General features: G+C 35.8%; 1 protein-coding gene across 5 annotated transcripts; it reads right to left on the bottom strand.

The window, feature by feature from the left end:
- Positions 1 to 21040: 21040 nt before the first annotated feature.
- LOC115725562 (uncharacterized) lies at positions 21041 to 24717 on the bottom strand. Of its 5 annotated transcripts, none has more exons than XM_030655126.2 (5): positions 24193 to 24717; positions 23198 to 23281; positions 22695 to 22789; positions 22226 to 22458; positions 21041 to 22027 (listed from the first exon to the last, which is right to left on the bottom strand). In XM_030655126.2, exons 2-5 carry the CDS (start codon positions 23225 to 23227, stop codon positions 21270 to 21272), a joined length of 1116 nt encoding a protein of 371 aa, XP_030510986.2. In that variant the 5' UTR covers positions 23228 to 23281; positions 24193 to 24717; the 3' UTR covers positions 21041 to 21269. The 5 variants fall into 5 exon arrangements, with proteins under 5 accessions (XP_030510986.2, XP_030510987.2, XP_060973447.1 ...); XM_030655127.2 differs by having other exon boundaries at positions 23198 to 23320; positions 24193 to 24653; XM_061117464.1 differs by lacking the exon at positions 24193 to 24717 and adding an exon at positions 22944 to 23044 and having other exon boundaries at positions 23198 to 23278.

The following is a 24717-nucleotide window of genomic DNA, read 5'->3' on the forward strand; positions in this document are numbered from 1 at the left end:
AAGTGGTTCCAACAACAGGCATCTCAATTGATTCATTCTCAAGAATCAATTCCTCTTGATCAGATAAAATTTTATAGATTAAGTGAGGAAAACTGAGATTGAGCCTAGGTTTCTTACCCTTTCAAAGAGAAACAATTTGCTCCCAAATCATGTCAGACAAATCAATTTTAGCACCAATTGAAACTTTATACAAAAAGAAAGCAAGTTCATTTGAAACATTTACCAGATTGGAGCAAGGAAACCAATTGGATAGGGCAAACCTCATGAGAGCAGCATGTTGATAGGTGAGTTGAGACATATGCATGGTGTCGGAGAGTTCAATTTCATTATCACCAGAGAGATAACCGAACACCTTTTGACGATCAAACTCCACATCAGTAGTCTCAATTCCCATAGGCAAATTGAGAGCCTCAGCAACATCCTTCACAGTAAAGGAATACCAGTGTCCTCTGACAAAAACTTTGTGAAACATGAAAGAGTCCTCATCGAGAAACTCATCAGTGATGTTAGCATAAAATTCCTTCACAATTCTATCCACATACCCATCAAAACCGATCAAGGTATCTACCCATTGTCTTTCTTTCAACATGTTATACACTCCAAAAGGCTTATGAGCAATAACATTAAAAATTTTCTCCACAGTAAAATTCCTATTCTCATAGAATTTCATATCTCTAGCATGATCATTATAACAAAAATAATGAGAGTGGGGCTTGAAGTTATCAAGAGAAATACCAGAGGGCCTCTTTCTTTTCTGTGGAAGAACAGGATTTGTAGAGACAATGGGCCTTTTTCCTTTGTCCTTCTTTGGAACAACAGGAGGGACTGGAATAGATTCTGTAGTGACAGGCTCAGTTTCTGGTTCTTCACTCTCGGATCCAGAATCATCAACAGCAGGAAGATCTTTGGGCACAAATTCTTCACTTGAATCGGACAAACCCTCTGAATCATGATCCTCCTCACTTTCTTCTGGTTCAGAATCCGAGGAAGAGACCGAAGGGGGATTCTCCTTGAGATTTTTGGCCTTTGAAGATGAAGAAACCACCTTTTCCCCTTTGGATGCAATTTTAGGTTTAACCACTTCAGGCTTTTTAGGAGTGGAAACCTTGGACCTTGTTCGAGAACTCACCGTGGGCAAGGTCACCAAAGCTTGGTCGACATTAGGAACACCATTCGAGGAAGAGGATTTCGACAATGTGTGATCGGATGAATGGGATTCATCATGATCACCCAACCCAGGTGTTAAAGAAGCAATAGGAGAGGCACCAACAAGTGGAGAGGAGAAATTTGCCACTGATTTTCGAGCTTGGGTCTTCAATTTCTTGGCAGACTTCGTCGGAGCAGAAGACGAACCAGAAGCTCCGGTTGCTGGTGCAGGCGGCGCAGGCGGGGTGACCGGAGAAGCAGAGACAGAGCCACGAGAGGGCTTCTTGGAAGGTTGAGCATTCTTAGTTTTGGCCATTTTTCTTTGAAACCCTAGAACACAACACTCTTTCACTTTGAAAAAAATTAGACCTTTGAGAGAAAAAAAAGAATGAAAGAAGAAGAGAGTGGTGATCGTGGGTGAATGGGTGGTTAAGCATATATAACATTTCAATTTTAATTACCCAATAAGAAAAAAATTGTAAAAATGAAAGTAACTTACTTACCTTACTTACCACGTGGGAAGAGGAAAAAGAGGAAACCAAAAAAGGTTTTTCAAATATAGTCAAAGTTTCCTTAAATGGAAAAAGGAAACCAAATATTCCCACAAAATTTAAGAAATAAAAACCCCACCAAAACCGAAATTGCCACCAAAAAAGAAACCAAAAATAATTAAATATTTAAGAACAAGTTTCCTAAAATAAGACCAAATCTCCACAAATAAAGGAAACACAAAATAGAGTATACAATTAACACATGTTTCCATAAAATGAAAAAAATAAAAGAAAAAATATTTACAAGGATTCGAAAAACTATGCCCCCCTTTTTCTTTTATTTTTTAAAAAAATGCCCCCCAAGAAAAATTGCAAATAATGAACAAGAGAACACACAAAGACACAAAAAGGCACTAATCACCACTTAAGAGCAAAAAAATTGTGTCTAAGAATAGAATGAAACATAACAAGGAAAAATAACAAGAATTTTTAAGAAAGCTCAATTGACAAACTCGATCACTCATTTCCCTTTTTTTTTTTTTTTTAATTTTATGATTAGAAGACAGAAAAATAAAATAACCTTGATATTTTTGCAAGTAGACTTCACAATGTCCATTTGTCTTTGTCCTTGATGAAAAAATCAAACTCATAAGAATAATCAGAAATTATTTTATCAAGCTAATGAAGTAATAGAATGAGGTGATACCGGTTCACAGGAAAAATTGACTCCATCACCAAGAATATTAAAGCACATCAAACAGTATGTAACAACTTTATAACACCATTTTCGAGAATAAACAAATTTTACCACAAACTGTGTCAAGCATTAGTGTGTGAAAGTGTAAGCAGAGAACATTGCCCAATTTGTCAAAAAGACTTTTTCTGAAAAATTGTACCCATAGGAGACGCTGTCACACTACCTCAATGGTAGCCCTTTTCAATGGTAGCGTATCTTCTACATAACTCCTAATTACATAGTTCCAACTTACTCAGAGATGACTTTCACACATTGAGATAGGTAGCTCTATTCATCCAATGGAGCTTGAACACACAGTTTTTGAACAACATTATTCGAAAATGGTAGCTTACATAACACTGTTTGAAGAACCTGAATATTCCTGTGAGGAGTGAACAATTTTCCCGACAAACCTGTATGCCATCATAATATTACAACATTAGCAATAAAATAATGACTGAAATTCTTATAAGGTTGAAATTTTCTTCTAGGACAAAGACAAGACATTATGAACTCTAAGACAACTTAAATATCAAGGATTATGAAAAAATAAAAGCATTAAACAGTACAAACCCCTAAGGATTTCCTTAGAGAAATAAATCGGACCGAGTCAAGAGCTTTAGTAAAAATATCTGCAATTTGTTTGCTAGTTTCAACATATTCTAAGACAAGAATTTTATTTTCCACAAGCTCTCTAATAAAGTGATGACGAATGTCTATGTGCTTTGTGCGAGAGTGTTGAACAGGATTCTTAGAAATGTTTATAGCACTAGTGTTATCACAAAAGATGGTTAAAGTTTTCAAATCAAACCCATAATCTTCCATCATTTGTTTCTTCCATAACAATTGGGTACAACAACTACCCGCAGCAATGTACTCAGCCTCCGCTGTGGACAGAGAGATTGAGTTTTGCTTTTTGCTATGCCATGAAACCAGATTGTTTCCAAGATAGAAACATCCACCACTAGTACTTTTTATATCATCTGTATTACCTGCCCAATCAGCATCACTAAAGCAAACAAGGTTAGAATTAGTGTCTTTTGAAAACCAAATCCCAAAATCAATAGTGCTATTTACATAGCGAATGATTCTTTTCACAGCAGAAAGATGGGATTCCATGGGATTTTCCTGATATCGAGCACAAACACCAACACTATAACAAATGTCAGGACGACTAGCAGTAAGATAAAGCAAACTACCTATCATACTTCGATACAAAGTTTGATCTACCTTTACTCCTTGTTCATCTTTGCTTAATTTCAAAGTTGTGCTCATGGGAGTGTTGGTATGTTTGGCTTTCTCAAGACCAAACTTTTTCACCAAGTTCTTTGCATACTTGCTTTGAGTGACGAAATTTCCCTCATCTGATTGCTTCACTTGAAGGCCGAGAAAATAAGTGAGTTCACCTACCATACTCATTTCGAACTCCTTTTGCATTTGGGAAACAAAAGCATGCACTTCAGAGTTAGAAGTAGATCCAAAAACAAGATCATCAACATATGAAAAAATAATATCAAATTGAATGTGTGTGTAGAAACTCAGATAGACGCTCATACCAAGCACGGGGTGCTTGTTTCAAGCCATACAAAGCCTTGTCTAAAACATGATCAAGAAGGTGGGAATCCTTAATCGCTCCATTTTGTTGTGGGATTTTAGGAGCAGAAAGATTATGAAAAATACCATAAGATTTACAGAATTTACCATACACAGTATTTTCAAAATCTTTTCCATGATTACTCTTACCACAAACTATCTTACCAATGTTGCAATCTTTTTGAACTTTTAATTTCAAGCAAATATACTTAAAAACATCAAAAGTATCAATGTTTTCTCTAAAAAATTCTACCCATGAAAACCAAGAGAAATCATCAACCTGGATTGGACCCATTAAGTCCATATGTAGGAGTTCGAGAACTCTGGAAGTATTCACATCAGAAACACTCTTATGAGAAATTTTCAGTTGCTTACCAAGCTGACATGGTCCACATTTTCCCAAAGACTCCTTACCTAATTTAGGTAATCCTCGAACAATTCCTGCATTAGACAATCTCCTCAGATTTTTAAAATGAATATGACCAAGTTTTTCATGCCATAAATCGGTGGTGTTATCAATAACAGAATGACAAGTAGCATAGGTAGTGATGGTGTAACAGTTATCATTAGATCTGAACCCTTGCAAGACAATTTCATCAAGAATATTATACACATAACAATGATTACTATCAAAGCTCACAGTATAATCCTGATCACAAATTTGACTAATGCTAAGAAGATTAGCTTTTAGTCCATCAACCAACATGACATTCTTCAGTCTAGGAAGCCCTTCGAAATTGAGGGTTCCTATCCCTATGACTTTTCCAACAAGACCGTTACCAAAAGTAACTTCTTCACACTGCATTGGTCTAATGTTCTCAAGAAATTCTTTTTCACCTGTCATGTGTCTAGAACAACCACTATCCAAATACCACATGTTAGAAGCAGCAGTTTTAAAACAAGTAGAACCTACCAAGCATTTGTTTTTGACAACCCATTTTTGTTTTTGTAAAACATGTTTATTTCCAAGATAATTAGATTTAAACATGTTTTGCATGGTTATGCACTTAGGTCGAATGTGACCTTTTATTCCACAAAAATGGCAAATAGGAATGAAACGTCTTCCAATCCCTTTGAAATTGTCAAACTTACCGTGCTGCTTCTTTTCTGTAACAACAGAGTGCTTTGCTGTAGAAACAGAAACCTGCGAGGTAGAAACAGTTCTTCCAGAAACAAAACTATTAGTTTTAACAAAAGTGGTATTAGAATCGGGTTGATTTGGAACATAACCCAGCCCCGCATGATTAGATTGGCCAGATTTTTGAATTTTTTCAAAGATGGTGGAACCTGGATTTAGCATTTTAACATTCTTTTTAATGTTATCAATTTCCTTGGTTAAAGAAATAATCTTTGACTCTTTTAAAGACAGTGCAGATTCACAACATTTAAGTTTATCTTCCAACTCATTAATGTTGTTACACAAGACTTTATTATCTTTAACCAGGGAGCGATTTTCAGCACATGTTTCCAACCACTTACCAAACATTACCTTGTAGGATTCAGCCATAGAATTCTCATCAATTTCTGACTCATCTGATTCAGATCTAGATTCTTCCTTGTTGTCATCGATCGAAGTATTATTCATGCACATGAATTTTCCTTTTTCCTGCAAATTTCTTGACAAAACACTTGTTAGAGCAAATTTTTCTTTTTCATCTTCACTACTTTCAGAATCATCACTCCAGGTAACATTCAATCCCTTTTTATTTTTCTTTAACGTATTGGCACATTCATATTGAATATGACCATACCCTTCACACTCTCTGCAACGAATACTTTTGTTAGATGAAAAAGGTTTAGAGGGATTGTTACTTGAAATGTTACCATTTGAGTTCTTTGAAAAGTTCATTTTATTTCCAACAGATTTCATGTATCTTTGGAAATTTTTTGCTAACAAGGCCATTTCATCATCATTTTCATCATCAGAAACAATAATTTCAGAATCATTGAAAGCAATACCTTTGATTTTCTCATTCGAGAGACTTTGCTTACTCTTTTTCTTGATCTGTTGATTCAACTCAAAAGTTCTTAAAGACCCCATGAGTTCCTCAACCATCATTTTGCCAAAGTCTTTTGCCTCTTCCATTGCAAGCAATTTTGTATCAAACATGTCAGGAAGAACTCGAACAATTTTTCGAACCAAGACAGATTCATCTAATTTTTCTCCCAAGGCAAAGAACTCATTAGAAATATCAGATAATCTTTCATAAAAATCATTTAAAGTTTCAGTATCTGACATTCTCAATTCATCAAATCTAGTTTGCAACATGGTAAATCGTGATCTCTTTACATCAGGAGTACCTTCAAATTGAATCTGAAGGATTTCCCATGCTTCCTTTGCAGATTCACAAGATGAGATTAATTTAATAAAACCTTCACCAACACCATTAAAAATAGCATGTAAAGCCTTATTATTATAACCAGACAATTTTTCATCTTCAGTGGTCCAACTAAGTTCAGATTTTACCTGAGTATTACCTTTTTCATCATTTTCAGTAGGTTGAGACCAACCTGTAAGAATAGCTCTCCATGCCTTCTCATCTTGCGATTTGATGAATGCTCTCATCCTGACCTTCCAATAAGTATAATTCGACTCATTTAACAGAGGAGGTCAAGAGATAGAGCTTCCTTCTGCAAACAAAGACATCTCACACAAAACAAGTTAAACGGAATAACCTCAAGATCTCACTAAGAATTTAGTGACTTGCTCTGATACCAATTGAAATTCCATATTTTAATATTCCCAGTTTGATTATTTAATTAAGTGATTAATTAAATGCGGAATAATGAAACTGGTACTGAAAATAGTTTTTCTGTAGTTACAGAATACAACTCTGTAACTCCAGAGAAACCCAGAAAAACAAACAGTGCATAAAAGTAAAAACTGTAACGCCCTAATGCTAAGGCACGCTACAGTGCTTTTTCAATAATTGTGCAATCTTTGCTAATCAAAGAAATTTCTCGAAAAACGTGTCAAATTAAAACTTTTGCATTAAATACTAAACTTTGTAATTTAATAAAATATTTACAAGTGCCGGGATCCCGTTTTTTTTTTTAAACTTTATAAAATTTACTTTTCAAGCATACATTCCAAAATATACAGATTTACAGGTCGCACAGCGACTTTCAAAATACAACTCCCAGATGTCCCGAGACCGAACACTCCAGGTCGCGCTGCTTGACATGTACAATCCCATCTGAGCTCAGGTTCACCCCTGTTCAGCCTTCGCCTTTCCTTTACCTACACATGGAAGTAGAACTGTGAGTCGATAGACTCAGTAAGAAATGCATATAACATATCACATAAATTCCGACCTGTAAATAGGCGCCCATACACCTATCTACAGGGCTTAACAGATGAGCAAGAACGTTCTAACTACTTGTGCTACTGACCATGATATCACTCCTACTAGCACTATAATCGTGCTGTAGGACCGGCACTATGTTCGTGCCGCTATGATAGCATCAATAACATCCAAAAGTATGATTGGCCATGATATCACTCTTAACCAGTACGATGCCTGTATCTTTGAACCGACACAATGGTTGTGTCGCTATGATAGTACCAAAACATACTTTCCGGGGTGAATAACACTCTTAACCGCACGATGCTGTATCGCCGAACCGACACAATGGTTGTGTCGCTATGATATCACCCAAACACATACAAGGATACACACGGCATGCATATATATATCATACATATACATACACCCGGATATTTATATCACACGTTATATTCGATTCTTTGTTTTCCGAATTCAAACGTGCTGGCCGACCTGAACGGAAATCTCGTGCTAGATGGATGCCCTAGTCACATTGTGAAACCGGGTAAGTTACATGATTCAAAACCCTAATCCCGGGAAATCCAAAACCAAAACCCTAGGTTCTGCTATGCTCTTAATAGGTTATTCTAACTCTGGAAATGGGGAAACACCCAACCGAGGCATCGAAATGGCAAAAATTGAGAAAATGAAAGGCCCGGGGAACCCTGCCAAAACTGGCTAGCCGGTTTTTGTGGCACTGCAAACCGGCTAGCCGGTTTGCACCAGTATTCCCCAAACTCTTCATTTGTTGCTCAATTCTTCACCAATTGCCATGAAACCTTCCAGAGCTCCTATTCAATGCATAAACAATAAAACCCAGCCAGTATTTCGCAGAACAAACCATCCAAAATTAATTTGCCATTAATGAACAAAGCTTTGCATTCAAAACTTAAAATTGCATAAAATCATTAACACCAATCAAAATCAGCTGCTATGGCCTAAATTCTACTCAACCTAACCCTAGAATTCGAACCAAACCATCATCAAACTCTAACAGCTCCTATAACACCATTTCACTATTTTAACTACTTCAAAACTTGAAAAAAAGAGAGAAGGAACCATTAGGGCTTACCTTAGATTGAGTTTCCCCCTTGAAACCTTGCTGAAAATCCAAAGAAATGAAAGCAAAACTCTGATTTTGCCTTTGATTAACCCCAGCCGAAAGCAAGAGAGAGAGAGCAAATGGTGAGATGAATTTCTAAGTTTTTCCTATTTTCTCAAAATGAATTAAGGTTGGGAAAATCCTTTTTCCTTTCTGAATAAAGTTTGCTAGGTGTCAACTAACCACAAAGCCACCTATCCATAACTTAAATAAAATGTCCAAATTGCCCTTTGACTCAAACTTAGGGTATTTCTAAAACTAGGGGTAAAATGGTCAATTTCCATAACCCCGCTCAATCCCGATAATTTATTTTCTCTAAAATATTTCCCCCTATGAAATAAGGTTCTAAACTTACTCATGTGATCAATCTAGCCATCCATCGCATTTTTCGTTGTCGCCAAGCAAAAATTACAAAAATAACATATTACACATATAAGCTAGATAATACCCCTAGAGTTTAATGAAATCTCCGGAATTGAGAAATTATAACTCTAATATTTATTTCTAAATATTGGGGTCCACAAATAAATTAATTCACAAATAATAGTAAAATAATAAAAAATTAGTGCTAATTGCCTTTACTAATCCATATACTAGAGCGGTCATTACAATTATCCCCCCGTTAATAGGATTTCGTCCCCGAAATCTAACCTGAATAGCTCTGGATGCTGAGTCCTCATATCCGACTCCAACTCCCAGGTGGCTTCTTCCACCTTACTGTTCCTCCAGAGCACCTTAACCAGTGCAATACTCTTGTTCCGAAGAACTTTTTCCTTTTATCCAAAATCTGTACAGGTTGCTCCTCATGGAATAAATCTGGTTACAGTTCAAGGGCTTCATAACTCAAGACATGAGTCGGGTCTGATACGTATTTCCTCAACATAGATATGTGAAATACGTCATGAACAGCCAATAAATAACGCTGCTAGCCGATATGCTACCTGCCCGACCTTCTCGAGTATCTGAAATGGCCCAATGAACCTAGGGCTTAACTTACCCTTCTTCCCGGAGCGTCTAATACCCTTCATTGGTGAAACCCGCAGGAAAACATGTTCTCCTGCCTAAAATGTAACGTCTCTACGCTTCGGATCAACATAACTTTTCTGCCTGCTTTGGGAAGCAAGCATCCGAGCCTTGATCTTATCAATAGCTTCATTGGTCCTCTGCACTAACTCTGGACCCAGGTACTTCCTTTCTCCTGTCTCGTCCCAATGAATAGGAGAACGACATTTTCTACCATATAATATCCCATAGGGAGCCATCTCTATTATTTTTTTGGTAGCTGTTGTTGTAGGAGAATTCAATTAAAGGCAAGTACTTACTCCATGAACCCTCAAAGTCCATGACACAGGCTCGCAGTAGGTCTTCTAAAATCTGGATAGTTCTTTATGACTGGCCATCAATCTGAGGGTGAAAGGCTGTGCTAAACTTTAACTTGGTATCCGTAGCCTTCTGAGGACTCACCCAAAACTTCGATGTAAACTTTGGATCCCTATCTGACACAATAGATTTAGGGGCTCCATGGAGACAAACTATCTCCTTCACATACAATCAGTGTACAGATCCACTGAATATGTAACTTTCACTGGTAGAAAGTGAGCTGACTTTGTGAATCTGTCCACGATGACCCATACTGAATCATACATCCCCGTAGTTCTAGGCAAACCAGTTACAAAGTCCATTGCAATGTCCTCCCACTTCCATTTTGGAAGGACTAAGGGTTGCAATAATCCTGCCGGCCTCTGATGTTCAGCCTTAATTTGCTGGCAGGTTAAACACTTGGACACATAGTCCACCACATCTCTTTTCATCCCATACCATCAGAAATAGGGTTTCAAATCCTGATACATTTTGGTGGTTCCCGGATGTAACGAATAAGGCGTGGTGTGAGCTTCATCAAGTATCTCCTTCTTAAGCTCATCCACACTAGGAACACAAACTCGAGCTTTATATAACAACATTCCACTGCTCGAGACTGAAAAACCTCTAGGCCGACCAGCCACTACTTCATCTCGAACTTTAACCAGCTCGGGATCTTCTAGTTGTGTCCTTCTGATTCTCTTCAACAGATCAGATTGGAGGGTTAAATTATGTAATTTCCCGACCACGAACTCAATTCCTGCACTAACCATTTCCGAGGCTAGTTGAGGGGCTATCATAACTGGGGTACATATTTGCCCGAAACCTTTTCTGCTTAGAGCATCGGCTACAACATTGGCTTTCCCAGGGTGATACAAGATTTCACAATCGTAGTCCTTAACCAGCTCCATTCTATGCCTCATACTCAAATCTTTTTGGGTGAAAAAGTATTTGAGACTTTTATGATCAATATAATTCTCACACTGTTCACCGTAAAGATAATGTCGCCATATCTTCAAAGCAAAAACCACAACAGCGAGCTCTAAATCAAGAGTTGGATAACGCTGCTCATAATCCTTCAGTTGACGAGAGGCATAAGCTATGACTCTGTCAGCTTACATCAGAACACATCCCAGACCCTGTCTGGATGCATCACGATAAACAACAAATTTCTCTTGATCTGATGGCAAAGCTAACACCGGAGCTGTTATCAAACGCTGCTTCAATTCCTGAAAGCTTGATTCACACATATTGGTCAATTCGGTTAGGGGCATAGAAAGTTTAGAAAATCCTTCGACGAAACGTCGATAATACCCTGCTAACCCGAGAAAACTTCGAACTTCTGTCACAGACTTGGGCCTCGGCCAATTCTTCACTGATTCTACCTTGTTTGGATCGACCATAATTCCATTCTTCCCAACAATATGACCTAGAAAGGACACCTCGGACAACCAGAATTCACACTTTTTGAACTTGGCATACAGCTTGTGATCCCTAAGTCGCTGTAACACCATTCGAAGATGGTGCTCGTGCTCCTCTTCTGACTGAGAGTATACAAGGATGTCATCGATAAACACTATAACGCAGTTATCGAGGAAATCCTTGAACACCCTATTCACGAGATCCATAAAGGCCGCAGGAGCATTAGTCAATCCGAATGACATTACCAAAAACTCATAGTGCCCATATCTGGTTCTAAAAGCAGTCTTCGGTATATCCTCCTCCCGAATTCTGAGTTGGTAATAACCAGACCGTAAATCAATCTTCAAAAACACGGTCTTTCCCTGAAGCTGATCGAACAGATCATCGATTCTAGGCAATGAGTACTTGTTCTTAATCGTCAGCTTGTTTAGTTCCCGATAATCAATACACATTCTGAGGGAACCATCTTTCTTTTTCACAAAAAAGAACCGGAGCTCCCCAGGGCGACACACTGGGTCGAATAAACCCAATATCAAGCATCCCCTGAAGTTGTAATTTAAGCTCCTTGAGTTCTGCTGGAGCCATCCTATATGGAGCTTTAGAAACAGGTTCGACTCCAGGTACCAAATCAATTACAAAATCAATCTCTCGCTGTGGCGGCAATCCCGGCAACTCCTCGGGAAACACATCAAGAAAATCTCTCACTACCCGGACTACCTCAGGCCCAAATGTTTCAGGTCTGCTGGAGTCAAATACCACCGCTAGAAATCCTACACAACCATTGCATAGTAAATCCCTAGCTCTCAAAGACGAAATAACCGGGATCCGAGACCCCTGAACCGATCCAACATAAACAAATGGATCTTCACCTTCCGGCTGAAAAGTCACCATTTTACGCCTACAATCTATACTGGCCGAATACTTGGATAAGAAATCCATTCCCAGTATAATATCAAACTCAGTTAGTTTCAATTCTATGAAATCAGTACTCAATTCCCTATCTTCGATCCTAATCGGCATAGACCTAATGCGCCTATTAGAGATAACCAATTCCCCGCTAGGCATTAGGGTTCCGAACCCTCTTTCTAAAATATCCCAAGGCCTACCCGAAACAGAATTATTCTCATAGCTACATATGAACGTGCAACTCCCGAATCAAACAACACGATATAAAAGAAGTCGTTTACAGGGAGCTAACCTGCCACTACAGAAGGGCTTGCTGCATCATCAGCTTGAGCATTAGCATACACTGGTGTAGGAACAAATACCGCTTTCTGCTCTTGTTCTTCTTTCTCCACCTGTGGGCAATCTTTCTTAAAATGCCCAACCTTGCCACATTGAAAACATACCTTTCGGTTGCATTCTCCGGGATGGTGTTTCATGCAACGTGGGCATTCAGGGTAAGAATAACCCTGGCGTCCTCCCTTGCCTTGAAACTTTCGGAACCGCTTGCTCTGTCTTAAATCCACCACTGATGACGTAGGTTTCCTCTTTTGCTCAATCATGGAGCTCCTGCCACTTTCACCATAATCTGGATTCAGGCAGGTAATATTCTGACCCTCTACCATAATCTCGTGAGGTCTCATAATAATTTCCTCAAGGCTTTCAGCCCAAAAAACATTCTTCATATTTGAACCTCCCTGAAAGTCTGAAGGTTCTTGGATCCAAATCTTTCCATGTAATGGTTCCACTTGATTACCAGCTATTCCATGCTTTGCTGGTAATACCGAATCAAAAATGATTGGCATATGTGGTAAAGATACTACAGGAGACCTCTGCTGTTTCAACCTCTGAATCTCTTCTTCATGTCGTTGAATCACAGCTTCCATCTTTGCAAACCTTTGCTCCAAATCCAACGGAGCCTGTGACGGATAACCATCACTCCCGTCGGAAGCCCTCCAAGGGATTTCACCTTGGTTACGGGGATAACTTGAACTCCATTCTCTCCAACCGTTACTAGCCCTGGCCACTTTATTTTGACTCTCCATAATGCACCAGGTGTCCATTCTATAAGACTAACCTGTCAGTTAGTAAGTCACCTTGGTTACGCAACGGCCTATTTACATACTTACTACCGCACTTATGGATTTTAAGGCAATGCACTTAACATAAACAGTTATAATCTAATATGCATCCTAACATGCTTTCATATTCGTAATTTTTTAAAAGAAAATACTAAACAAGTACGGGCTTACTGAACCGTGAACCGAGCTTTCTCTGATGAAGATTGTACATGTCATAGCAAGCTTCGGTAGACAAACCTGGCGGCTCTGATACCAAAATTGTAACGCCCTAATGCTAAGGCACGCTACAGTGCTTTTTCAATAATTGTGCAATCTTTGCTAATCAAAGAAATTTCTCGAAAAACGTGTCAAATTAAAACTTTTGCATTAAATACTAAACTTTGTAATTTAATAAAATATTTACAAGTGCCGGGATCCCTTTTTTTTAAAAACATTATAAAATTTACTTTTCAAGCATACATTCCAAAATATACAGATTTACAGGTCGCACAGCGACTTTCAAAATACAACTCCCAGATGTCACGAGACCGAACACTCCAGGTCGCGCTGCTTGACATGTACAATCCCATCTGAGCTCAGGTTCACCCCTGTTCAGCCTTCGCCTTTCCTTTACCTACACATGGAAGTAGAACTGTGAGTCGATAGACTCAGTAAGAAATGCATATAACATATCACATAAATTCCGACCTGTAAATAGGCGCCCATACACCTATCTACAGGGCTTAACAGATGAGCAAGAACGTTCTAACTACTTGTGCTACTGACCATGATATCACTCCTACTAGCACTATAATCGTGCTGTAGGACCGGCACTATGTTCGTGCCGCTATGATAGCATCAATAACATCCAAAAGTATGATTGGCCATGATATCACTCTTAACCAGTACGATGCCTGTACTGCTGAACCGACACAATGGTTGTGTCGCTATGATAGTACCAAAACATACTTTCCAGGGTGAATAACACTCTTAACCGCACGATGCTGTCTTCTTTGAACCGACACAATGGTTGTGTCGCTATGATATCACCCAAACACATACAAGGATACACACAGCATGCATATATATATATCATACATATACATACACCCAGATATTTATATCACACGTTATATTCAGTTCTTACCTGTTTTCCGAATTCAAACGTGCTGGCCGACCTGAACGGAAATCTCGTGCTAGATGGATGCCCTAGTCACATTGTGAAACCGGGTAAGTTACATGATTCAAAACCCTAATCCCGGGAAATCCAAAACCAAAACCCTAGGTTCTGCTATGCTCTTAATAGGTTATTCTAACTCTGGAAATGGGGAAACACCCAACCGAGGCATCGAAATGGCAAAAATTGAGAAAATGAAAGGCCCGGGGAACCCTGCCAAAACCGGCTAGCGTTTTGTGTACCGCAAAAAGCTAGCCGGTTTGCACCAGTATTCCCCAAACTCTTCATTTGTTGCTCAATTCTTCACCAATTGCCATGAAACCTTCCGGAAGCTCCTATTCAATGCATAAACAATAAAACCCAGCCAGTATTTCGCAGAACAAACCATCCAAAATTAATTTGCCATTAATGAACAAAGCTTTGCATTCAAAACTTAAAATTGCATAAAATCATTAACACCAATCAAAACCAGCTGCTATGGCCTAAATTCTACTCAACCTAACCCTAGAATTCGAACCAAACCATCATCAAACTCTAACAGCTCCTATAACACCATTTCACTATTTTAACTACTTCAAAACTTGAAAAAAAGAGAGAAGGAACCATTAGGGCTTACCTTAGATTGAGTTTCCCCCTTGAAACCTTGCTGAAAATCCAAAGAAATGAAAGCAAAACTCTGATTTTGCCTTTGATTAACCCCAGCCGAAAGCAAGAGTGAGAGAGCAAATGGTGAGATGAATTTCTAAGTTTTTCCTATTTTCTCAAAATGAATTAAGGTTGGGAAAATCCTTTTTCCTTGCTGAATAAAGTTTGCTAGGTGTCAACTAACCACAAAGCCACCTATCCATAACTTAAATAAAATGTCCAAATTGCCCTTTGACTCAAACTTAGGGTATTTCTAAAACTAGGGGTAAAATGGTCAATTTCCATAACCCCGCTCAATCCCGATAATTTATTTTCTCTAAAATATTTCCCCCTATGAAATAAGGTTCTAAACTTACCCATGTGATCAATCTAGCCATCCATCGCATTTTCCGTTGTCGCCAAGCAAAAATTACAAAAATAACATATTACACATATAAGCTAGATAATACCCCTAGAGTTTAATGAAATCTCCGGAATTGAGAAATTATAACTCTAATATTTATTTCTAAATATTGGGGTCCACAAATAAATTAATTCACAAATAATAGTAAAATAATAAAAAATTAGTGCTAATTGCCTTTACTAATCCATATACTAGAGCGGTCATTACAAAAACACACAAGATTTTTGTACGTGGTTTCAACAATCCTTTCAGATTGTTACTAGTCCACGGGGCCACGCCCAGAGATAAGATTCATTAGATCGGTATCAAAAATACAAAGTAATTGACTTATGCATAAATAGACTCCCTCTTATTGTATGCCGCAAGCTTGATGTATTCCACCTACTAACTGAATCTTGATAAAACTCCAAGAGCTCGAACTCCCTTCGATCACCTTGAAGAGTGGTTGAATCCTCCCGATTCAAGGCTTAAAGGCTATCTCCCGAAAGCCTATACAACCATCTCCCGAAGGTTGTGTGCTTGTATCATCCCGATGCAAGACTTCAAAAGCAATCTCCCGAAAGCTTGTAAAACCCTTCTCCCGAAGGTGTGCTTGTATCCTCCCGATGCAAGACTTCAAAAGCAATCTCCCGAAAGCTTGTAAATACCCTTCTCCCGAAGGTGCACTGATGTTCTTCTTCGTTGTAGACTTGAATACTGACTCAAGACAATACAAACAACAAATAAACAGAGTAAGAGTAGAACAACTCTTCTCTACAAAACAAAGACACTCTTTTCTTAAGATATGGAAGTGAATAAAAGAGTTTAACAAAGACAAAGACACTCTTTCCTTAAGATATGAATACAATTCTAAGTGTGTGAAAGAGATACAAAAACCTAGCAGCTATAAGATGTATTTATAATGAATATACATCTCATAGACAGCTTACATTCGGTCTGAACAAGACCTCAACCCACTAGAAACTTCCCTAAAATAATTCTTCAATCAGACCAGGAATTTCCGTTTCTGTACCTACAGAATCGTGGGCAGTAACTACAACTTTCCTTTTATAGAAAAGGAAAGTCTAGCTCCGGTTTTCTCTTCAAGAAACCTGATCTTAGAAAATGGGAAACTCAACACAAGATCAGAATAACAACTGGTTAGCAAAGAATCAATGTGTAATCAAAACTTACCATTTTTACCTCAATTTCCATAAATAGGAAAGCTAGTCAACTTTCCTTCCAAGTTTAGATTTACACAAATATGGAAACCATATCAATAAATGCCAGCCGAAATATACAAAGAATAATAAAATATTTTTGTCAATTAAATATGCCAAAAATAGAATTAACAATATTAATTAAAAAAAAATATTAACGAACATGTTTATGTCTTTGTAAATTGAATGGTCATTTATATTTAACTTTATTAGAAAAAAAAAATAAAAATGTATTTATACTGTAAAAGCTTTTCTATTTTCCTTTTATCTTGAATATAAGCTTTTTTCATTTATTATTGACATGTAGAAGAGATTTTTGGTGGGATTAATGTTAATTTTATATGTTTAATTTGATTATAGCATAGTTTATCGTTATCGTAACACTATAAATATATATTAACTTTGACAGAGAAACAATAATGTTGTTTCTATATATATACACATATTTATATTGTTAATTATAAGTAATTTTATACATATTTTTTTTTCTTACTAACAATTTTATTGTGATGATGATGAGGAATAATAATGGATAATAATTGGGGGAATTTGATAGCAGATATACTTGTACTAATCTTTATAAAGTTACCATTACATGACAAACTTGTGTCTATTACATTCCAATGGTTTGCAAGCCATGGTACAAAGTTATTGCCTCATCACCTGATTGATAGCAATATATCTAATATTATTATTTAAAAACTAATCGCCGCGTACCACATGTCCTGTATACCATGGTGGCAATTAATCGGATCAGTAATTTAAAAAATTTTACCACTAAAATTTGAGATTATAGGGTTAAGTGTAAGTGAAACTCTAATCTTCTCCTGTTTTTTATTTTCTTTTTTTAGTTATATTAATAATCGTTTTAACTCATGTGAGACAATGTTATCGAATAATCATAAATATTATGTTATGTATAATACTGGTAAATCCCGTCGGACACTGAAGATGCCATATTATGATTTATTCAATAATCCAACAATATTTGAAAGTATAGCTAAGAAACTGACCAACTTAACTTACTTGAACATAAGTAATTGCTCTTCAATTGGAGTTGAAGCCATTTGGGCTATTGGTCATTACTGCAAGAATCTTGAAAGATTAAATATCAAACGGTATTAGTTATAATTACAGTTAAGAAATTTTTAAAGTTGTTCATTTTGAAGTGGCTTTAGCTATAACCTTTATTATGTCAAACCTAGCATCTTGAAATATCATCTATATATGTTCTTTATTAAAAATGAAGATGTACTCAAAATACTCAACAACTGCACTCAACTTCAATATCTACACATTTCTGTGTCTATTTATTTGAAAGATGTTGAAATATTGTTTCAGAATTTCTCAGCTTTGAAGGTTGTTCCACCTGTGCTGCCATGTATGGTTAATGAGGTTGTTCACTACTACAAAGATTAACACTAGGATTTAGTATTTCATGGTTGTTATGTAGTTTTTGGTTAGATGGTCCTTAAACTATAAATGTTTTGTCAAGTTTATTTTTATATTTTAATTTTTGGTAAATTAATCCAAAATTTTTATTTTATTAGCAATATTAACTTCTTACTTTTAGATATTGATATTTTTCTATATATGTAAATAAATTTTATATTAATTTTTTTCGTATATTTAATAAATAATCCTCCTCTAATAGTTGAGAAAATAATTATAGTATCTAAATATTTTTATTGACATATATAGTTGTTGTTTTTTTGCAATGCATGCACATCAACTATTTAATGAGAATGAATATTTGCTTGAAGGGCATATGAACTACTCGTTAGCAGAATATTTTGTGTAAGCTATGTTCATAAGATAAATTATTAGTTCACATGTATATATAGTTTTATAATGTTGAAAATATATTTTGATTTGATTAAAAAAAACATATAAATAAAAAAATATATATATTTTTCTTTTGATTTGGGCATATTTAAAAGAAAATTATTGATTTGTTTTTTTTCTTCCTATTTGACATATTTAAAAAAAAAAATACATGTAAATAAAAAAATGTGTATTTTTTTAATTGATGAGGTATATTAATATAAAAATATTTAAAATTAATACAAAACTAAATAAATAAATAAATACCAAATTTAAGAATGAGGACTTTATGTTTTCACTTAAATAAAAGTTTGGAGACTAATTTACCAAAAAATAAAATTTGAGGATCAGCTTCCCAAAACTTATATAGTTTAGGGACCTACGGTACAAATAAACTTTTATTTTATTGTTGTCTATATTTCTCTAATGTTATATATCCTTTAAGAATGCTAAAAATCTCCAGATCATGCAAAAATATAATATTTTATTTTCTCTCTCTTCCACATTATTTTTAGCACTCTTACTTTTAAAAATACTCCAATGATATAGCACTTTTCAAAAATACTATAATTATGATCTCACACATTATTATTTAGTATATATTCTAATTTTTAGCAACAATAACTTTTTAGCTTTAATATTTTATTAAAAAAAAATAAATGGCATCAATGCTACTATATAGCATTCATGTAAATTTTTAAAATATGAACTAGCCCAAGTCATGCATTATTAAATACAAAGTACTTTTTTAAGGAGCAATTGTTATACCTAAATTTTCGTTAGCAATAAGAAATTGACACGTGTACCATGTCTAGAATATGAACCAACTCAAGTCGTGCATTATTAATTGCACATTAAATAACTCGCCTCGGGAATTACAGTTAATAAAAAATTTGAACTCGCCACCATATAGGCGATAGCGAGATGTGAATAATAACTATTAAATGAGATTGGCGATACAACAAGTCCTTCTCAGGATAAACAGAATACACAATGAAAGTTGCTCAAAACGAGTAAACAAAGAGTTTGCAGCTCATCGATCCACATACTCGTGAGTACAAGCTTGCAGCTCATTGATCCACATACTCATGAGTATGTTAAGGAGTGGAAACAACTTCAATAATTACTCACCTTGCTTTTGACATATGGAAGTAACTACCTCGCTAATGCCATTCAAACGACAAAGGAGAATCATGAGATGCATTGCATCTTAACACTTAATATTTTTTCTACAAAGACAGTTAAGAAAGAGAACATGCGCTTGGCGAGAACCGTCCAATACAGTCAGCATAACCATCTATGGATAAAGACAAAGAGCGGTTGAATAGTTATTTAATATTATCTCACGTGCACAAAGATAAAACGTGAGAAATATCCACATTTCATGAGTGGTTATGAATGAGTAGATCCCAAGAGAATAATTGTCTTCTCGTACATCTATAAATAGTGAAGAACCCTGGGCAAAAAGGGACAGCCAATTTTTAGAATTACTAAATTACACCATTATATTCTGTATTCAAGGATATTTTATCTTTAATAAGATAGACTCGTAGACTATGAATAGTTAATTTCAAAACCACGTTAAAAATCCTCTTGTTATTTATTATTTATTTTGTAATTAATTACTATATAATAAAGTCTGTATTTATTACAAAAAAGCTAAATTTTAGTTAATAAAAATCGGCGTTAACAATTATTATTATTATTATTATTATTATTATTATTATTATTATTATTATTATTATTATCGAGTTTACAATGTCGAACTATGTACTGCGCACATTATTTAGGTGGACTCCGAAAAGTCACACAAGACGAAATGAAGAAATAGAATAGTAAAAAAATAGAAATAAATGAAAGGGGATTAAATTCTGTTTAGACTATTTCTCAGATGAATTTTGGCTATTCCCACCCTTCAACTCCCCTAGATAATATTATTATTATTATTATTATTATTAATGCATGTCCTTTTTATTTATTTTGCAGCTATTCTTGTAATTTTGAACAACAACGAATTGGAAAGATGGTGATATTGGAAGGTCAAGGTAAGGTAAGAATGGAGCTAATAAGAAGAATTTGCTTGAGTTGATCATGAACTTAGTTTCTCTGCTTCCAATTTTTTTCAGGTTTTCTTTTGAGTTGATCATGAAATTGCTAAGTTTCATCTCATGTTGACTACTTTATACTAAAAGCATTGATTGAATCTTATCTTGATTTGTTTCATGGAGTGAACAGAACTCTTTTTTTGGCATGGTCTCTTGTTCAATAGGCATGGTGAGTGAACAGAACTCTTTTTTTGGCATTACCATGTGTGTAATTAGTAGGCTTTTAGTATTTCTTTGATGTGGTCTACTCTATATCTTAATATCAGCTAAGAGTTGTCACATTTTAACTTCAATGGAATTTGTGATATTGTGCAGATTGGATTGGATCCAAAAAGTAAAATCCGCACTTAATACGGATTGAATTGGATGAACACCCCTAAGCCGCATACAATGGCATTGATTCAACCACCACCCACCTCCTGTGAATGCCAGTTATGTCTAACTGTTTTAAAACAACATTCCACTTGAATAAAGAAGTAACTTTGTATAATATAAAAACAAAGCTAACAGAAAGTCTGAAAATATTTTATCTTTCATTGAATGCATTCTCTAAACAATAGCCGCGTTTCTATTTATTTTATTCAAGTAATCAATCACAAGGTACACATCTGACTATTTGTGAAAAAATTATGCTCCAACAATATTGGGAGTTTTGAGCCTTCAAAACTGGTAAATATTTTTCTTTCAAAGAGACAATGCTGTAAGGGCCAAACAATGCCATACTTCCAAAATTTAGCTTCATCTAATTGTATCTTCCTCTTCATCAACTGGAGTATACCATTCAGGTTGATGCTCCAAGTTGCTCCACCTGTAGTTCAATAGTAACTCTTCGTTGCAGAGAGCTCGTGTAGACACCAACACTAATGTCTTCAAAAGAGGCACCTCGGATCCGGCATTCCTAAAGCTCCCATTTTTGAACCAAGAACTGCCTAACCCCTTCAACTTTGAGTCTTCTAAATTCCTAAATGCAACATTCGGTATATAAACTCGCATGTCCTTATCCGTCAATGGGAAGTCATAAGGGCAAACCATAATGTTTGGGGCCACACCCTTGGCAGGGTGGTTGGCATAATGAGCAAAAGCTAATGGATTTCTTCGCTCGATAACATCACTGCCATTATTCACTTGTTTCTCATCACCCTGTATATTGATACCGACTTTTGAAACAGTCGAGGCATCCCACACCTCACGGGTTTCATCCCCCAAACCCCAAGGTTGAGCATTGATCACATTCCCATCATACCTTGTGATCAAATGTGGGTTGGTTTCATGAGCTGTTGGGTATCCAGGAATGTAGCGATAACAAGCAGGTGAGTAGATTACACCGGGGTAGATGGCAACCACAGCACCAACTTCAGCTTCACCATCTAAGAATAAACCTTGCCCTGCTTCCTTGTAAGGTAATTGAGAGGGTTTAATCTCAAGTGTGTAGCCCATAAGATCTTTGAGTGTCTGAGAAACTTCAGCTCGTCTTAATGGCCTCGTTTCAGATACATCTGCACTGAAAAATCATTCTCAAATATCATTCCAACATTCTTTTCAATTAGAAGAAAGATATCATGCTCCTCTCACAAAAATCTCAACTAACAATGTGCAAAGATTCTTGGACCATCAAAGGAAAGTACAAATGTATGGCCATATAGAACGTGCATGACTACTTGTAGAAACATCAAATGACTTCAATAGGAACTCACCCTGATGATTAGATGGAGAGTTATCCATATCAGTAGAAAAACTAAGACCATTTGGCTCCTTTTTCTTCTCAATATTTAGAAGAATTTCATCCATATACATGCAGAAGCTTTTAATTTGAGAATGAACATTTTCTTGGACTAGCTTCTCTTGATCAGAAAAAAGGGCTTTACTAGCCATGTCTATGATCTCCTCTACATCTGCCTCCTCAGCATTCTTTCCCAAACGATTGTAGCTGAAAAATACATATAAAATAAACAAAAAATAAGAAAAGATTCAAGAAACCTAAGAAAGAGGCATTAATTTAAGAGCAAATGTGATCTTGGCTTTGAATTCATGAGAACATAATTCAGTTCCCCATCAAAGTCCACTCAAAAGTCTATTTGGTTACCTTACCATATAACCAATTCAAGATAGGAATAATGGAAATGTGAGTTTGATAAACAAAAACATAAAGTGTGAGAGATAAACCTGGTGTAAAGGAACAGTCTATTTATGTCTGAATCATATTGCAGCTTCCTTGGGTCCCTAGCAAATGTTGGATTTTTCGCAAGAGTTTTCACAAACTGAAAATTAACAATTTGAACTCGAACTATCATATATGAAAAGAATTCCACAAACCCAAAATCAGTATCACAGTTTGATTTTGTACTTTCAATATTTTCAGAAATTTAAACATTTCAGTAAAGAAAAAGTAATTGGCATGTTTTTGTTACTTACCTACGAGATGTCAAACATTAACAACAAACCCAAATAAGCAATTCTTTTATTCAATTTTCGGGAATATTTTGCAAACCCATGAATGCATTTTGCTTGTAACTCTGTGAAAAATGTTGATAAGGCCAAGCCAAGCATCCAAAACCATAAAAATCACTTCTTTCATATAAATTTATAGTTAACCAACCATGAAAAACAAAGGTATAAGCAATTTCAGAAATAACAATAACAAAAAGCTTAAGAAAAATGAAAGATACCTCTTGAAATTTTCGAAAGAGAAAAGCCATATTGAGACTGTGAGTTAGGCTAGGCTTTTTGGAAAAATGAGTCACTTTCACCTGCTGTTAGTTACATTACCACAAACTTGCAAATGAGACTCACTATCATGGAACAGACTAAGAGTGAATACAGTTTGTATGAGTGATAAGATAGTCAATAATGAAATTATAATTGTTGCCCAGTGTCAAAGAATACTTTCAAAGTCCCTTACAAAACAGAAAAAGTACTTTCAGAGTTATTCCACACTCACTTCATATGATCACTTTAAACTGGAAAACAGCATCACATTCCTCTAAAAAAATTATCATTTTCCAAAACAAAAACAAATCTTTTAGATCCTTATTGAAACCCACCTTCTTTAGTGTCCTAAACTGTAAAACGATACCCAATTGATAAATCAACTTAATAATCAAAAGAACAGAGGTGACACTAAACATATTCGAATGTTTCAAGTCTAAAACATCTTAACCTAATTAGTAGATGGTGACAAAAGTAGCTCTAAAATTAAGAGAGAGTAGATTACATATTGTGATTTGTGAGTATAAAAAATGTAGCTTCTTATTTAACAATTTTGAATAAAATCTCCATCAAATGCTTGTAGCTTAAAATACTCCATAAAAATAAAATTTCACAATCCAGAAAATGATAATTAAAAAATTCATACAGAGAATATACATATACATATAAACACAAGATCAATCCTTTAACTCAGTGAACATTCTCATAAGACAAAATCAAAAGCCCCAAATAGAATAGGCCTGAAGTGAAGCCATACATACATACACTAAAAGAAGAATAGGTCCGAGAAAAAAACAAGTAGAAAACCAATCATACATAATTTAACTATATAGCATTAGCAGAGAGTCTCTCCAAGTAATGCCCCAGATAATTTTCAATGCATTAAAATTAATAATAGTAAGTTTACACATTTATAGAATATATATATATATATGTATATAATTGTATATAATACCTGGGAAGATCGAGAATTGAGGATTGTGAAGGAAGAGGAAGACAAGGAGGACTATGCAGAGTGATTCCGGCGAAGAAAAGACACAGAGAAGACAAGAAAGGGATTAGCAACACCGAGACTCGAGAGGAGAAGAGAACGACTGGGATTCTAGGCGTTGGGATTCTAGGCGTTTGGGTTGCTATCAACGGTGGTTCATCTTGGGCATCTGGGTTGCGGTCAACGGTGGAGTATCTCTGACGGTTGAGATGTGGTTTCGGAGATTTGGGATTCTGGGTACTTTGGTGACTGAGATAGGGAGAGGGAGAGGTTCTAGGGTCTCGTCGTTCGAAGTTTCAGGAATCTAGTGTCTCGTCGGCTGCGGTTGGAGCTTGCCACCGGAAAGCTGGTGTTGGTGACTGCCATCGAAGAAAAAGAACAAAGACGAAATGAGAAAGAAGAAAAGAAGAAAAGGAAAAATAATTTTTTGTTTTTTAATTTTCATTTATTTTTAATTTTTAAATTATTAAATTAGCCCTTATACTATTT

Source organism: Cannabis sativa, chromosome 6 (assembly GCF_029168945.1).
Source record: "Cannabis sativa cultivar Pink pepper isolate KNU-18-1 chromosome 6, ASM2916894v1, whole genome shotgun sequence".
NCBI classification, from domain to species: domain Eukaryota; kingdom Viridiplantae; phylum Streptophyta; class Magnoliopsida; order Rosales; family Cannabaceae; genus Cannabis; species Cannabis sativa.

Coding starts and splice junctions, on each gene's coding strand:
- LOC115725562 (XM_030655126.2), bottom strand. CDS start 23,227: ATGGCTTTTCTCTTTCGAAAATTTCAAGAG. Junction 22,790..23,197: donor TCTTTCGAAAATTTCAAGAG/GTATCTTTCATT, acceptor GTTAATTTTCAG/TTTGTGAAAACTCTTGCGAA. Junction 22,028..22,225: donor CTCTCCATCTAATCATCAGG/GTGAGTTCCTAT, acceptor TTTTCAGTGCAG/ATGTATCTGAAACGAGGCCA.